We start from the raw sequence: 18559 nt of genomic DNA on the forward strand, positions 1-18559 counted from the left end.
GCCACTTATGGTTGTTGGCTGTGGACACCTTAACTACGTAGTCTACCCATTTCCTCCTCTGTTGTGTGCATGCGTGAGTGCGTGCTCAGCTCCAGATGGCCAATATCCACTGATCCACCGCGGTGGGTGACAACTAGGCAGAAGGAACTGCAGCGTACGCAATTTACAAGATGGTTTCGATTTCTCGTGCTCGAGAACCTCCGGCATACGGAAACAGCGTGGCGGTTAAAGCGAAGCCGTGAGCGTTTCTTTAAGTGCGGAGAAGCTGCTGACGGACGTGTCGTGGACACTAAAACCCTTCCAAGTATAGATTGGGAGAGAAGGTTAGACAAACTATGAATAAAGGCAGGGAAAATAACGAGGAGTAATTCTCGTTTTCCAACCTACACGAGGGGTAAAGGCAATTAGATAAAAAGAGAAAGAGAGAGGAGCACAAACGGTATAAATTGCATACACGACAAGTGTTAGCAGCAGTAGCAAGCAATGCTCTCAGTTATGTAGGCCTGTGGGCCTCATGGACTTCAGCACCGCAGACATAGACTTTTGCGTGGATTTCCTTTGAGAGTACTGGCCTAACTCTTATTGTTTTGATAGTGCACAATTGTCCAGCTTATCAAGAAGTGACCATGTCACTTGCCTCTCGGCACTATAGAGGGGTAGACACAAAGAATGTGTACGAGTGTCTTGTCACAGATGCATGTGCCGTATGTAGGACTGCGTGTGTCACCTATAGATTGGGGGAGTTTTTAGACAACCTATATAAACATGAGAAAAAATACGAAGGCTTCTTGTTGCTGACAAAGTGAAAGGTTAATTGACGTTTCGGCTCCCAGAGGGGTTGCCTTGCTTACAGATGCAGTAGACGCAAGGTAGGCATCAAGTAAACTGCGCAACACGTTACGTAACGGTCGAGAACAAACTTCGGGCTCGGTGCCGTCCGCTCGGTTTATGACCCTGACCATGTAATGGGCCTTATTGTAGTCCGAATCTTGGTACATTGCTGTTCCTGTGTTCCGTGGCCACATTGATGTTATCGTTGTTAATTCTGTTACTGCTGTGGTCCAGACCTTGGTTCACTCGAAGAAAGAAAAAAACCTTAGATCAAGAACAACAAAACAGAAATAACAAGAGGGAGACCTGGCGTGGATATACGCCCAATAGACACAGGGACGAGGGCTCCAGTTCTAATGTGCATTCACATCATATTTCTATGAATATTTCGAACTATGAATATTTCTATGAATATAAACTATGAATATTTCGAAGCAATCGCACTACGTTACACTTCCGTGGCTGGTAGCCATGCATTCGACTTATGAGAAAGAACGCAGGTAAACGTCAAAGATGCTAAGAAAGCAGCCGCTGTAAATTTAATAGCCTTGTACTAAGCCCACGTTCTTATTGTTCGGTTCTCTTATTTGCGTCTTCATTTTTTTCTTCAATTTCATTTTGTTCACTCCAACGTAACACGCGCAGGCTTTCGATGTGGCACGAACGATAGGGAGTCTACATGCGAGACTACAGCGCTGGCATGTACGCTCCCTAGACAACGACGACACGCACCGCCACCTGGCTTCCAGGCGCGAAAACAGAGAGACACGCCCATCGTCTCGCGAGTACATATAAGAGCGCGCTCCCTTCCTCACAAGTGCCGGAAGCAACGGCTAGGCGCGCGGCACAAAAGGCGAGACACGGTGGCGTATACGATGGCGTCGCTGACGTTCCCCCTCCCCCGCCCCACCCAACCCTCCTTGTACCCCCTTGCACGCGCAGCCGCAGCGGCAAACCAAGCAGCAGCAGCAACACATCACGCCACGCGAGGCCAACGTCGTCGCCCTCGCCTCCTGCACCAACCGCGAGTGCGAACGCCGAAACGGGCGCCACCACCGGCCGCTCGAGCACGCAACCTGCCATTGTTCCGCGCACGCCGTGCCTCGTTCGCCGTAGGCGCCCATGCTGGCCCAGCGAACGCGATACGGCTTCCCGGAACGACAGATAGCCGCGCAGAAGTTTCTCTGGCGAGCCCAAATGGCCACGCGCGTCGTGATTCCGAGCAAAAAGTACACACAGCGCGGGAGTATAATGGCAATCCAGCTTCCTTGCACGCCTGGCGATACTAGTGTATCTTTTTGTTGTTCTTCTTCTACTTCTTCGTTATTTCATCGCGGTTTTCCAAGCGGCGTGTAATAGAATGAACACATCAGAGCACGCTTAATGCGCAAAATTGTTCCTCCTGTGTCCCATTCAACTTCTAAGGTCATTAAACAGTCGTGTTCAAATGCTGTCATGATCTCTGAAGCGTTCAATACATATTTTAAATCTGTTTTTGTTGAAGATAACGGCATTACCCCTACGTTTCACTGTGGTAGTGCTTCAGCATGTCTTCGAAAACTTCAGATAACGATCAGCGGAGTTCACGGCCTCTTGTTAAGTATTGATACTAGTAAACGTGCAGGACCAGATAACATTCCAAACACATTTTTAAAGAGATACTCAGAATACTGTGCGCGGTATCTGACTATCATCTTTCGAAAAATATGTTGAATGGCAAACTGTTCCCAGTGTCTGGAAGGTTGCTCAAGTTGTACCAATACACAAATCTGCCATTAGGCAAACAATTTCCAATTGTATACCAATCTCGTTATATCTACTTGTTGTAAACTACTAGAACACATAATTCATAAGCATATTATAGAGTACCTGGACGATAACAACATTCTTTCACATCATCAGCATGGTTTTAGATCGGGTTCCTCCACGATTACGCAACTAACTGAATTCACTCACGACGTTGCTACTACACTTAACAATTGTGGCCAGATTGACGCCATTTTTGTTGACTACTCCAGAGCCTTTGACAAGGTATGTCATGCTAAGTTACTTATGAAGCTTGACACTGCCTAGGCGAGAGCCTGAAACAGTGCTCGCTTGACTTTCAGTTGGATTATCAACAACTACAGCACTAGCTAAACTGCGATGTGCCCCGTATCATCGGCACTGATTGAAAGCTCAAACGGACAAAAGGAATATTTTGCAATTACGTACGATCAAGCCGGATAGACACTCCCCAATATTTCGCAATGGTTTGCTTTAGTTGATCAGTGACCCTTCTGTCAAGATGTCTTCAACATATTTTGAATAGATTTTGATATGTTTCATTAGAATTATTTGCTTTGTTGCTGCTTTTCTAAGTGCAATCTTTAAACATGGATCTTCAATGCTCACTTTGAAAATTTGATGGAATAGTTTAAAAAGAAAGTGACAGTATCCAAGAGCAAAATAAACGCAATCTTGGAAAAGCAATTCGGTGCGTGCAGAAAAGGCTTACATGAAAAGAAAACGTGAAGTGAAAAGAACAAAGAGCTAGCGAAGTGAAACAATCTGACAAAACAATGAGTGAAACAATCTAATAAAACAAGGTATTATACGACAATAACTAACTCTAAGTTAACTGTATTGAACAAGCACTAACGTTTAAATAAAAGGAATTAAGGAGGAACAAAGTGGCAATCTGGTGAAAATGGTTTGCACCGTTCGAACTCCTTTAGATGAACCTGCAGCGCTTGTAGATGTTGAGGTACGCCGTAAAGTAAAAGGTTCAAAGTATTAGTAGGGCTAGGACACAGCAATAAATTTCAAAAGCCAAGCCAATTAACACTTTCTTCTGAAGACAAGAAATAAAGAGGGCTGTTGATATCAGATCTTGGTAGCTTCACTACCACAATCAGTTACAATATAATTAAACCTTTCGTCCACCGGTAAGGTAATAACTGGTAATAAATGGTAAGTAATGATTGTGTTTTGCACTAACGTGAACACAGCACGTATGGATGTTCAACCTGAGCGTACAAATAACTTGTATATTGCTGGAAAAAGTATAGATGTCAAAGTGTTCTCATGCGAATGTTATCATCTGCTTGCACAAAAGAGAACTGAACTGAATGTCTTTTGTGATACTTTTGCTTTTTTACTTTCGGCTTGATTATGCTGACAGAGAGGGGATATATATATATATATATATATATATATATATATATATATATATATATATATATATATATATATATATATATATATATATATATATATATATATATATATATATATATATATATATATATATATATATATATATATATATATATATATATATAGGATGTTGGGGAATGTCCTATTATACACTTGCAGTTTATCGTTCGTGTGACGGAAGTGTAAAAACGTTTATCTAGCTAGAATGTGTATTGTATGTGGCTTACTGCATTTAAAATAGTATTACTTCAATGCTGGGTGAAAGCGTAAACACAGGCATACACATCGGCTCCACCTGCAAACGCAAGTTTGATACAGTCGTGTTCTTAGAGGATTTCAAAAATCAGGAGTCGAATTCGCAAAGCTTCTTGTTCGTACGCGATTTTCGCCGTTGGCCTGCCGCTCTCATTAATAATATGACCAGGATCAGGATCGGCTGGCGTTTGTTCTTTATGGGCAGTTCATGCTAACATTTCTTTCTTTTTTTGCGAATACGTGATCTAGTCTGTGACGCCACGCGAGTAATATAACGCAAATACACTCGATGAGATGTTCATGACACCACAAAGTGAGGCTTCCGTGGAAAGTGGTTTGCTACTGAGTCTACCGGAAGCTCGTTTTCTTTATTTATTTTTCAGTTCAGCCTTTCGGTCTACGAGCTCTCGAAACAAAAATGTGCGCTATAAGTCACGCCTATTTGAACCTCATGGACTAATTATTATTATTATTATTATTATTATTATTATTATTATTATTATTATTATTATTATTATTATTATTATTATTATTATTATTATTATTATTATTATTATTATTATTATTATTATTATTATTATTATTATTATTATTATTATTATTATTATTATTATTATGTCCACTGCAGGACGAAAGCCTCTCCCTGCGATCTCCAATGACCCCTCATGGTCTATGGTTATCATAGCTCAATGAGTCTGTGTGTGTTTTTTGTTGCAGGTATCTAGGGGAGATAGGGTAAAAAAAATCCTACATATTTTATGAGTATTTGTTTGCTGGTAATTATACCGTTATGGTCTTATGTTGTTTCGTCAGAAGAAACAATCAAGCGCGACATTTATGCAAGAAAAATTGTCACCTGACCACGTTTTTCACCGCAAGGTAACTAGGATTTATTTAAGGTACTTTATACCTTCAATATGTGAAATATGAAATCACATGAACCTCTGAAGCTACAGCTATGACTTGTCGCCTGTTGATGAGAAATTTTCGTCCCGTAAAAACAGTTCACCGTGAATTTTGAAGTTAGCTTTGTTGCAGTACAATCCTGTCTAACAGACAAAACACGCTTTACAGGAAGACAGACAGATAACAGTTCAGTTTGCTGACCTAAACATGGGGAGGAGAGTGAAACAGAGAGAGGGAGCGGGAGAAGAGTGAAGTTCTGATCAATCGCGCGCAGCAAATGAGGCAAAATGACTCTGTAGCTGGGCGCTGAAGTCTGTCACCTTCACGTAGTGTAAAAGAGCTCGTGTGGCTTTCTGGGCGGATCATCTGTGAGGCCAGGTTCCCAGGACCTCTGATTCGGTAAACGTACAATCGTCCACTCTTCTCATGGCACACTGAATAATCGGGCGTTGTTCGTCGAAGTGCGGACAGTGGCAATAGCCTCTTTACATCTGCATTGAGTGCACATGAAAGAGTTGCCCATTTTAAAAATTAAATTATGGGGTTCTACATGCCAAAACCACTTTTTGGTCATGAGGCACGCCGTATTGGAGGACTCTGGAAATTTCGATCACCTGGGGTCCTTTAACGTGCACCTAAATCTAAGCGCACGGGGTGTTTTCGCATTTCGCCCCCATCGAAATGCGGCCGCCGTGGCCGGGATTCGATCCCGTGACCTTGTGCTCAGCAGCCCAACACCATAGCCACTGAGCAACCACGCGGGTGTTGCCCATTTTATTGCAATAGTTGTATGCATTAGTGGAGGCTACTACGAGAAACTGGCATAGAATGGCAGCGTTGCAATGAGAAACCGATGCTGTCGAAGGAATTAGAGCCGTTGCACGGCAGATTTACAGGATGCTAACGTCACGTTTTTGCACGAACAGTCTGTGACTGTAGACGTCCATCCCTAATGTTCGTCACTGCAATGGCGTCAAAACTTTGCGTCTCATTTACAGTGGTTAAAACTATGGAATTTGCATTACTCTTTAACGTTCATACCATATGCGATTCCAATTAGAAAATTTCACATTTTTTACGGCAGTACGATGGGCGATAACGCCTCATATCAACATTGCAATGATAAAAGCAGAGACTTCAGTAAACAGTAATCGCTGAGTAGGTAAATATTCTGATTACCAAATAATGCATTGTAAAGCAACTTATTGTACATGTTGCATTTGCGGTACTGAAGATGGTTCCTTCCAACCTTGTGGAGAAATGCATTGTCTTTTGAGTTTATACTTTCTTAGGTAATCTCCTTGGCATAATGCGGGATAAAACATAGTGCAACACCAGAGAACGTTGAGAAAAAAGAATTTGGTGAAGCTCATCTCGAAACTGATGCTAGTCTCGGGAAACCTACTAAACATACATTCCCCGTGCGTTTACAGGCCGCGATTCCGCAGTCTAAACGTGAGCCATATTGCAATTAATGACCAAGAAGTTAACTATAGTAATCCTTAGAAAATAATTAGTTTATCAGTAATTATCGCGTGTTTACTGACGTCTGTCACGGCTATCAATACCTTCTTTAAAAAAGAAGTGGTTATTGTGTAGATTCCACTGTCCTGAAACGTTTTTTTTTTTCTTATATACTTCAAACATTTGAAACGCTGCCTGCTACCTACCGTGATGACTCTTAGCCCTTCTTCAAACGTTTCTCTTCTTGTACTGGTACCTTTTCACGTTTCCATCTTTTTTTCCGTTTTCGCCAGCTTTACCTGCACGCTTCCGTGGTTTCAATTGCTTCAATGAACGAAATCAAAATGCGTACCAATATAAAGAGCGTTGCGTTTCTAATTTTGCGCACTTCCCTTATGCAATTTCTTGAGTTATCTTCGCAGCTCAAGGCGAAGAAAGAAAAAGAGCAATAAACGTTTCACTTGCTAATGGCCGCTGAGCACCTAATGCTTATGCGTTGCATTAGCGCGTCGCTTAGTTGTTATGGTGCCCCCACGGCCGGGTTTCATTGCAACATTTAACGCACATAGCGTACGTGCACCTGCAAAATGAAACTCGACTCTCTCTCTCACTTTTTTCTGTTTTCATCTCTTTATCGAAAGTGAAAATGGAACGTGTTGGAACAGTTGGCCGTACTATTTAAAATTCTATTTAAAATTATAATTTTACATTGCTTAGCGAGGCACTAAACGTTGTGTGTGTGTGTGTGCGTGTGTGTGTGTGTGTGTGTGTGTGTGTGTGTGTGTGTGTGTGTGTGTGTGTGTGTGTGTGTGTGTGTGGGTGTGTGTGTTTGTGTGTGTGTGCGTGTGTGGTTTCCTTGTTGTTCTTCTTTTTATTTCTTAAATTAGTTGGCTGCATTTTACTTATATAATGTACGACCTTTTCCTTCATTATCAATATTTGACGGTGGTGTGCTTCACCGGCGACCTCTAGCGACGTGCGTGCGCTTTTCGCTATCAACGCTTGAAAAAAAAAAGAAATGTGCATCAGATAAGAAGGAGGGCATTCCGTGGTATACGAGGTACATTGTAGCGGAGAGGTCAAAAGGAAAGGAGAGAGGGTTAACTACAGTGCGGACACAATAGTAGTATTGGATACTAACATTTCTACTATAGAAAGTGTAGCACTGGCAGTGATTCAACAGCCGTAGAAATCATGTGTAGAACGTGAAAGCGCTACGATGCAACGAGTAAGCGTTGAAAAAGGCGCACTGCTGGGATTTTCCAGAAATTTCTACACGCTATCACAAATCATCTTGGTCTGAAAATTTTCTCCCGTAACTCAGCATATTCAGACGCCCTGATATTGATCAGAACAGTAAGGCACTGCCCTTTTCTGAATTATCGTAAAACATTTCAATTGTGATTTCACTTTCTGTTGATCTAAATGGTTCCATAGCATACTTCCTTTCGATGGCGTCTATTCAGAATACCGCTTCTGCATCTTTGACTTTACGTTGGGCTCCCTTTTCTCTGGCGCTTACCAATAAGCTAGCGCAATGATTACTAATCAGTTCCTTGTTATTTTTACTCAACTGCGAGCCAACATTGTTTCGAAAGAAGTACCTGATAACTTCGCAGCCCACCTATTTTCGTTCGTTACGTCAGTCATTTTTCCAAGCAGACTTTGCGCTGAAAGAGACCGCCTTCAATAAATATTAGTACGAAGCTCTGTGGTCCAGCTAAGTCATTAAAAAAAAATGAAAAGAAAGAAATATTCCAATAAATGCCCGAGCGGTGTTGAAGTCAGCAAGGCCACACAATTAAGCAACGTCACCAGGTGAGTTTTCTTCTTAGCGCACACAAAATGGCTCAGAAGTTCAGGACACAATGAACAGCACAAAAAAAGGAAAAAGAAGACAGAACTCCATAACGCCCTGCGACGCGACGGCTGCTTCTGCACGAGAAAGTGCTTCAGCGTAGTGTCCCACCGTTCTCCCTCTCTCTCTTTTTTCCCACTTTGTTTCATTTGTGTATATTTTTTTCGCGAACATGTCCGACCCTGCTGTCACTGCCAACACCCTCGATCAGTCCTTTGTTTTCTCGATAGCCTCGATCAAACACACACACCTCGGAGCGTCCTTCCGGCGATCTCCATTTCCTGTGCTATTACCCTGGGTCCCACCTTGTTTTCGCTTCCCTCCCATTTCCACGATTCCCTTTCGCCCTGTCTGCTCGGTGCGGTCTCGACGTCGCCTGGGCGGCGACGCGAAAGATTGTCGGGATCGCCGGACGAGGCTCTCTTGTTTGCTTTGGCGTTGTTCGTCGCTGCTGCGCGGCCGCCGACCTGGTGACGATTGCCCATGCCGGCCTTCCTCCAAATTCTCTGGCAAGTGTGTGTGTGTGTGTGTGTGTGTGTGTGTGTGTGTGTGTGTGTGTGTGTGTGTGTGTGTGTGTGTGTGTGTGTGTGTGTGTGTGTGTGTGTGTGTGTTTGTGTGTATGTGCGCGTGCGCGCAGGCGTGTGTGTCCAAGTGTCGTCGCAATCAGAAGACCTCGGGAAGCCTCGACGCTTTTAGGTCTCGAGTCCTGTGCCGCAGTGATGCGGCCGGTGATTTGCTCAGCGGTGAAAACCGGTAATTTCGCCCGACTGACCGAACTTGAACTAGACCACTTAACACTCTGAGCGAAGTGGCTTGCGCATGACCGGTCACTCTTGTAGTGTGTTTGATCCTGTATGTAAGATAGTATTTTGTCTAGCACCTTACAAACGCCAAGGAGGATGAGATGAACGGCACGCGCAGACTGCCCGAGCATGGAGTACCATCAGTTTCAATCTATTGCTGCGTTTCACTTCTTCGTGTTACTTCGCAATATGACAGCGTCACGAGCGCGTCGTTAATCCGTCTGTCCGGTCTTCAGTGTTTGTTCACGGGTGGCTTTCAGGGACTTCGCACAGGCAGTAAGATTGGGGCAGCCGGTTTAAAGTTTGTATATTGAGAGTACATCGTTGCAGAGGCTTGTGAGTCTTTTTTTAGTGTATCTGTTAAGATCCATATGTCTGCAATTAGATAAAGTTGCAAGAAACTCTGGAGGTTACAAGCAACCTCTAAAGCGTAGAGGAGGGTGCACTAGGGCACGCGAACTATCGTAAAATTAGGTAACATCTATAAAGATCAACCCCGGAAGGTATTTTCGTATATTTGTTTTCAAGAAATTGTCGCCGGCAGGGGAGTAGAAACATCGCAGCGAATTTTTGGATATATGCATATATGTGGAGTTAGATCCAGGGTAGCTGCCAGTGGAACCGTTGAAGACTGTGTAGTAAAATTCGAAAGGGGGGGGGGGGCGCTCTCTTCAGTCTGTCAGCGTTCTTTGCGTAGCCCTCTCCTTAAGAGTTTGCTTAGACCTAGAATTCTAAAGCGGAGGCTCCTCCGCCTGCTTTTTTTTTTATGGTCGGTTGTTGACGGTGGTCGGACTTTCGCCATCGATGCAAGGGTCGCCTGTTCTCGCGCACTCAAGTTGGGGCGCGCTTTCACTGTTATTTCTCTCCAAGACGCACGCGCGGTTTCGGAGAGCTGTGGAGGGCATCTGACCGCTTACGTGACGAGTTCGAGCGCCCGGGATAGACAGCGCTCCTATATACTTCCACCGCCCTCTCCCACTGCGGCGGCTGCGGGAGAGAAGGATGACAGCCGCCTTCCACGCCGGCCCTGGCGCTTCTGGAGACAACATTCATGAGACAAATTGGCTTATTTGTACGGGCACCTCTGCTTCCGCATCTGACGCGCCGGTTAACGCCACGTTTTCTGATGGTTCGGTCTTCTACAAATATACGCCTGGAAACTTTCTGTAAGCGTTCGGCTATTCGTTTACGATGACAATCATCGTCGATGGTTTTCTACGCAGTTATTTTCGTGCGATGCTGCAACGTAATCGGCGACGCTGTGACACATAGACAGAATGACTTCGGACATTTCCCGTTACGTTGATTCATGTTCGCCATACGTCGTCACTGTTAGGAGATAAATCAGTTGGATAGGATATTTTTGAATCACAGTTAACGAATTCTTTAGTTTGCCAGCCTACGAAGAATCAAAGTGGCCAGCCTACGAAACATTCGCAGTATCTCTGGGTTTCTGTGCAACTTTTCTTCAATCGTTCTTCTGCCTTTCGCAACAGCATCGAGTTAAAAAGCTACGAAGAAGCTTCTCATTTTGAAAGTATACATGTGCTCATTTTTTAAAATTCAATTAGACAACAAAATCACATAAAACTAGCTCCGCTCCTGCATTCTTTTTGCTTCTTAGGCTTTAAACGCGACTTCAAAGCGGCACTGTCGCACACAGACGACGCCGATGTGGCGGAAGCCAATCGATGCTAACCTAGAGGCCGTTCTACTAATGCGAGAGCTCGCGTCAGCATTGTCAATGTTTACTCTACCAGAGGAGTCACTTAAAGTCTCACCGATAACCAAAGTTCAGTTTGGTTGTATGCAGTGTTGACAACAGCAAACGACTAAGCGTCCAGCGCTGAAGTATATTACGTAGCTGGTGTGCCAGCTGCTTCAAGCAATGTAAGGTATAAAACTACTGAAGTGAGCATGGTGGCCCGAACGCGAAGCCGAAGACCATGGGAGTCGAAGTCATAGCATCCACAGAAGCAACTCACACGAAGCGTTAATTGCAAAATTTGCAAGGTAGACATGAATTCTCGCTGGGCTTTGCCTTTGTGACGTAAGTTTCACATTGACAGCAAAGCATGCAGACAGACATTGCTGCGGCAGCATCAAATAGCAGAGGAATGCGTCTATACAAGTGTAACATATGTAACGTCACTGTTGACATATGTAACGTCACTGTAACACTGTCACTTGATCAGCAGCAATGCACTATAAGTTAAAATTATTGTTCATTCTTGCGCGACAAGCGTTAGAACACTGCGATCGCAGCGCGCAAACGTCTGGTCAAGCGGGTCTTTTTTATTCTTTGCGGTCTTTCTTTTTAACGCGGGAAAAGGCTATTGCGCAATAGAGCGGAAGTAACTAGCTACTGACTCAGGACGCTTGCCAGAGCGTTTCACAACCTTCCGGTTGGATTTATTTCCTTAGCTTCGGGACTTGCGAAATTAATTGAATAATCTCGACTAATTGTGCAATTAAACATATTGCAAGAAAAATTGCCTGCTTCGAGCCGCGAACAACATAGCCGGATCCCCTTATAATGGACGTTTCGCGTAATTCGTATCAAACTTCATAACTAAATTGATGCACAGTTAAACGAATGGGACCAACGACATATTTTCGTAGTCTTCTTTAGTTACTCAGACTATTTTTGCAGTGTGATTAGCAAGCTAATTACTTAGGTTTATTAGGCAAAATTTTTAAATATTCGTTTGAGGGCATAAGTAACATTTGAAAAGCTTCAGAGCATGCTCATAAATAACCAATAAAGTCGATTCCGCGACGGGAAATTTTGCGTGGTTCTTGCTCCTTGTTCTAAAGAATAAAAAGACCGCAAAATAAAAAAAAAAACAAATTAAGTCACTGCGTGCTTGCGCGTCTGGATTGCCGTGCTCTCAATCGTATTTAGAAAGAACGAAGCCTGCATGCCGATTGCAAAAGAAAAAAAGCCATCAGCCACGGCGTCCCGCGCACAATGTCGTCGTGAAGATCAGAATCAGCTGCAGTTCTGAATGACAGGTGATAGGCGACCGCCGAACATGGATGAAAACACGCTGGTCGGCTTCCAACCGGTATGTGGGCTTCGTTCTTTTGATACACGATTGAGAGTACTGCTATCCATACGCGCAGGCGTGTAGTGACGTCTTTGCCTTTTTTTCCCACATTTCGCGCGCTTTCTTCACAGCTCGTGATCGACCGATTGATTGATTGATTGATTGATTGATTAATTGATTGATTGATTGATTGATTTATTTATTGATTGATTGATTGATTGATTGATTGATTGATTGATTGATTGATTGATTGATTGATTGATTGATTGATTGATTGATTGATTGATTGATTGATTGATTGATTGATTGATTGATTGATTGGTACATGCAGCGTGTTTCCACAAAGGAAAACAATGCCCGAATCTAATACTAGTCAAGTGTGCCCGTGTCTTCGTAAACATGTTCGAGTGAGTTCAATGCTCTTCGTTGTGCTATTTTCGATGATCATGGGCCCACCAATTTTGTGAGAAAGGTCGGCGAGGATCAATGGAGTGTAGCTCTTGCTCTAGCTGTCGCCTCTGTGTCGCGCATGTGGTGCATTCGAGGGGTAGATGGCGAACATACTCATCGTCGTTGCCACAGTCGCAAGCCGGTGAAGAAGCCCGTTTTATGCGATATAGAAAATGTTTGGTGTATGCTGTCCCAAGGCGCAGTCGATAAATGAGTGTTTCGGCACTTTTCAACGTTTCTGCATCCGGTTTGTATTTGAGTTGAGGGTCCACTTCGTAAAGAATCAAACCTTTTGTTTCCAGTTTCGCCTGAATGTACGACAGGGGCTGAATACAGGCTCTAAAATGTACGTTTCTGAATGCGCCATGCTTCGAAACCAGCTATTGGGCGTTCGCTCGTCGCAGTCCGATGTAGGTACTCATAGCAAGCAATCTTATCAGCTTTTTTCTTCCTATTCAAATCGTGTCTGTACATCAGGAATGAAAAGTCTATGGCTCTGAGGAAGGCCACAATTGCTTCGTCCGAAGGGAAAGTCGATTGTGCATGGTGCATTTCTTTTTCTTTCTTCTTTTAAGCTTTAAGCATTCACATGCTAGAAAACTCTCCATTTTACAAGTGGTAATGATTTTCGTGCAAGCATTTCTGGTGCAGAAACTGGAATCGCGTCAAAATAAGCAATCGAGAGCTGAAAAAAAAAAAACGAATTCCTTCGGAAAAGCGCGGTGGTGGAACCGATGCTTGAAGCCCCGTAACCGTGCTCCTCATCGAAACACCCCACACAGCCGCTGGGCGACCGTACCGATCTAATCAGGCCACCGCCAACACTCTCCTCGCGCACGTTCTTACTATACGTCCGCGTACGAATGCATGAAACAAACACACACAAAAAAGTAAGGAGAGAACGAAAGCGCGGGCGAAGGAGAGAGTCATATGAGAGAGCCCAGTAAACGCACACAGAAGCCCGCGGAAAATAAAGGAGAGAGTCAGGCGTAGTCTCTGCATGCGCGCGCGCACACACACACACACAGACGCACACGCGGCCAGACGAAGGCGAAGCGAAAGAACGACACGATACCCCCCTCAGCTCTGCTCTCGTCGGAGGTGCAGCGCTGTTCCTCGACGTGGCATTGGTTTGCCGTCGCGGCCGGCGGCGATCCCTTTGGTGCGGTAAGCGACGGAAGGAGAAAGGCACGAGTAAAGGTGGGGAAGACGAGGAGGAGGAGACTCGTTGATCCGCTAGGTTGTTTCGACAACCTCTGTGCTTTATACCTCTTTCCCCCCTGACCGCCGCCCGGCTCGTCCGCGGCACCAATACCACCACCACCACTGCAGAGCGATCTCTTCTTCGTCTGGCATCTTCTCTTTATCCTTCCTTTTCTCTTTGTATTTTTTGCTTCTTCTTAGCTTTCTCGTCGCTGCCCGCCGTGCCTGCTTCTACTTTTTTGTTTGTGTGTGGGTGGGCGGTTGCTCTTGCTTTCTTCCCTACGTGTGTCCGTGCGTGTGTTCTCGGAGAGGGCGCGCGCGCGCGTACTGTGTATATAGATCGCTCCTCTTCTGCCGGTGCAGAGGCGATATAAATACACCGTGTATATAGAAGGGGGGGGGGGGGGGTGGAAGCAGCGACTGGCGCGCGTGCGCGCGCGATAGAGCTAGTGGAGCGAGGCAACCTCTTCGCCGTCGTCTTCTTTTCTTTCCGGCCGCTCGCCCTCCGCAGAGCCGCGGACCCTCCTTCTCCTCATCTTCTTTTGCTGCGTCCCGTCTCTCCATTAATCACAGCTCGGGCAAAGGTAAAGACTGCAGGGTACACAGGACGAGGCGGCCGGCTGCAACGCTATATAACAGCGAGCCCCGGTCCTCGATCTCTCCTGATCAAGTCTCGAGTCACTGGAAAAAAAGGGTTTTCATGCACGGCTCCTCCGCGTTCAGCTCGCGCGATGTGCCTTCTATTCAGTGTCTTTGGAGGCTAGCGTTGAAGACGGTGGTTATATCAGGCTCGGAGCTTCCCCCCTGGCTCGTTATATTTAACGCGTCTGACTTCGCCCCGTTAAAGCGGTTAGCTTGAATAAACTAAAACGGGCTCGCGTTTTCGGAAACCGCCACAGTTTACTGCGCGTCTGTGCTCGTACATGAACCGGAGCGTATAAAGTAACTGACAGCGGTAATAACTTCGCGAGCACGCCGTGGAACTTTAGGAACAGTTTCTAATGGACTAATTGTGTCCCCTTACGTAGCTGTGCTATAGGCACATTGTAATTTATGACGAGCCAGTCCTGTCGCCACTTGCAACTTCTGAACATGTCCTTACGCTTTCCGCCCACGCTCCGTGTGCCTGTGTGCAGAATCTACGCTGGCGTTTTCTTTTGCGCGGGCTTCCGTGCGCCTTTACGACACCCTCGTATGACTCTCTCTTGATGACGGTTTTTTCGGAGCCGCGCTTCACACATCGTGTGCGCATCACACGCACAAGTGTGCAGAAACGCATAAGTGCAGCACACACAAACGTGCATCTGTGGACGACCGACCATCCCCCTCAGTACAAGTTGGCGACTACAGATTGGACTTCTCGGCACTGTCGGCAATCACAGTGAGCTGCTTCGCGTCACGACAGCTTCAAGCATCACGTAGGCGGCATGTGTGACGCTCTCTTGGGCGCAAGTTTCGGAATCGGAGCGCAGAAGTGTGGCAGACGGTCAGCTATCTCCGCAGCGGCTTGCTCTTTTAAAGCCGCTTCAATCGTGGGCCTCATGTCAGGCACACATCCTGTAGTCTCTGTCTCCTCTTGAAATTTAATCATTCGAAAGTAAAACTTATTGACACTTCAGCAATTGTGATCACTACACCATTCGCAGGATAACCGACCACTGCGAGTTCGGACTTCCGTTTGGCCACGTAAGCTATCGCCGCGTGAGTGTTGGCGCGCCGCAGGAAACACTGTATAGTGTCCAATTTGACGAAAAAGAAGCTGAATTGCACCCAAACTTCCCACGACAAACGACACTGCGCAGGCGCATTTACCGCGTGGCACGTGATGATCCACGCACCAAAGGCGCATGCATATAAATTAGGAACCGCCGCCAGCACGTCGCTGCAGGGCTGAGGTGCTCCGGCGTAAGCCATCGCAAATGAATGCTCCCCTTGGCCATGCTGCGTACACTCGCAGTGGCCGAAGGGCCGGGTCGCGAGAACATAGAGCAATATCCGTTAGCGTGAGGCTTCAATGAGTGGTGTGGGAGGATCACTGCGTTATGACCGCATTACGAGCACTAGGCACCGCTTTTCAGCTTAGTGATCGGGAAGGAGCGAAGTGAGACACGCCCTCACCGTAGGTGGAAAACACCGTAGACAGAGTCCGAGCTATTACCAAAAGGAGCCGTCAGACGAGAGGTGGGTCCGAAGAGGTATCCTCTATGTACGCTCTCTCTCGTGGCCGCACCGTGCTGGAAATGAGAAGCGAGAGCTCAATTCCCCCCAACAGAGGTTCGATAAAAACTGACCTCTGGCCCTTCCGCGGTGTAGCGATAGCTAAGTGACCGCCTGTTCCACTGCCGCTGGAAAGGGAAGAGGAGCGGAATAAGGAGCGAACACCCGCGTGCAGTCCGCAGGGCCGTGCCATAATACCGACATCATCGAACCTTCCATCTCAGGCAACAGCTTCTAACAGAGGTCAATAAAAAAAATGCATTCTGTGGGCTCGATTTCAACAGGCACTATTCGAAGATATCCTACAGGAAAGGAACGCCTAGTGTAGACATCCTATAGAATTTTATAATGATCCAGATATTAGCACCCGCAGAAATTCGGTTAATGGGACCATCTGAAGTGCTGGTTTTCATATTGTCAGTTGATTTTATTCTATGTGCTGCTGGTTTTGATGCTGATGAGCATGATGATAATGATGATTAAAATGATACGAATCATGCCCTGTCATTTAGTGCAATGACGCTGTCTGGCGCGGGACGTTTTTGATAAATGCTCCCCCCTTTTTCCTCCCTGCGCAGACCCCAACATCCCGGACCTACCGTCAATCAGCAACTCGTCGTACGGGCCGCCGGGGGACTGCTACGAGCCGTGCCACGTGAACGTGTCGTTCATGGACGACCGGCCGTGCAGCCCGGACGGTTACGGCGACCATTTCGCCACAGCCTTGGACTCTTCTTCGGTCTCGACCACGACGGTGGCCGCCGGCCCCACGGGGTCGGTAGCCGCCGCCGACGGTGTTGGTGGTGTTGGTGGGGCCAGTGGTGGGGGGCGGACGCAGCGACCGAGCTGTGCGCTCTCGGTGACCGCGGTGGTGACGGTGGTGACAGTGTGGTGGGCGGCGGGCCGGACCCGCGGCCGGCACAGAACACTCTGCTCATAGCACCGGCTGCCGCCTTCCTCCTCTTCCTCCTCCGTGCCAGCAGACGACGACTGCCAGAGCGGCGACGACGCCACCGCCGCCGCCGCCATCCGACCGCCGCAGCCGCCGACCCTCCTCGCGTAGGACGCCGGCCGCCGTGCCGGTGAGATGCGCGCCGCCACCAACACAGACGGAGACGTCGGCGGCTGCCACCGCTGCTACAAGGGAGGGCCCTCTCCGGAACACGAGGTGCGTCTGCGGGTGCCTGTGTCTATGGTCCTCGTGGTGTTTGTCCTTCGTCAAGCTACTGGCCGACTGAGCTTCGTGTGATGACAATACGGCCATGATAACTTACTTGAGCCAAATGATAGCCACGGTTCCGCATCGGATCGGAAAACATTTATTGGGCTCTAGAAAAGAGATCTTCGTGGCTTCAGACGGCCTCTTTCATCTTCTGATGGATTCTTCTGTCCGCAATCACAGGGTTGGTGCCCTAGTCCAAGGCTCCACTGAGTATGGCCAACCCGCGAGCTCGCTCTACTAGGCGCTTTTGGCCGTCCAAGCTTACGCTGAAAAGCATACTCTCCCACTGTTCCGCACTCGGGTTTTTAATTTTATAGATAGTTGGGGACTCACTATTTGTATAGGCCCATGATATGTGGTACAGATCTGGTTTCTCTCCGCACCATGGGCACTTAGCATCTATGGACAGCTAAAGGGGCGAGTTGAGAAATGAAGTTTTTTTAACCAATTCTCGTAGCAGGCTTCTCTTAAGACGAACCCGGTTAAACCGAATGTTCGCATATGCCGAACAATGTGCAAGTGCTTGGTTGTTTTCCCGCCGAAACCATCAAAAAAGAAAAGGAAGAGGCTTGACATGAACCGTCCGTTTAGTCAAGTCAGCGTCCTTCAGATTGAGCCGAACTTCCACAGCCTTGAATAAGCATAAGATTGCTCGTATCAGAAAGAAGCACGGAGCGACATCTTGATTTGGCCAGAGTCCTTCAATGCTCTGCTTTGGCGAAAGCGAAGGGTGTGAACGTAAATTACGCCAGTATCGGCAAGTATGTGACAGCATACAGGGCTGACATCATGGAAGCATCAACTCGGGAGGTTCACCAAGTGTCCTTGTAGTGTTTTACAGTTTTCGTCTAGTAATATTGTCGTCATTAGGTCAGTAATGAACATTTTCCAGCTTTTAATGTATCACGTACATTGGCCGAAAAAGTTATTCTGGAACCGTCGTATGCCTTACGATGACATTATGGGACACTTTTACTAGATGGCCCGACCTTCAACACCGTGTATCATGCTAAATTTTATTGCAACACCAGAGTCTAACTTGGTCTATGCCCTACAGAAGACTTGAGGAGTTTCAACGTCTCTCTCCGTAAACACAATGTAG

General features: G+C 46.4%; 1 protein-coding gene across 1 annotated transcript in view; it reads left to right on the forward strand.

Annotated features, from left to right (window-relative positions):
- The window catches only part of LOC135896948 (uncharacterized), a 183355-nt gene that overhangs the window by 155168 nt on the left and 9628 nt on the right, over positions 1–18559 (forward strand). Inside the window, exon 3 of the mRNA XM_065425499.2 lies at positions 16814–17403. Within this exon, the coding sequence (XP_065281571.2) occupies positions 16814–17175 (362 nt within the window). The 3' untranslated portion in view covers positions 17176–17403. The remainder of the gene's footprint in view (positions 1–16813; positions 17404–18559) is intronic.

The sequence above is a fragment of the Dermacentor albipictus genome, chromosome 1 (genome assembly GCF_038994185.2).
Source record: "Dermacentor albipictus isolate Rhodes 1998 colony chromosome 1, USDA_Dalb.pri_finalv2, whole genome shotgun sequence".
Classification (NCBI taxonomy): Eukaryota; Metazoa; Arthropoda; class Arachnida; order Ixodida; family Ixodidae; genus Dermacentor; species Dermacentor albipictus.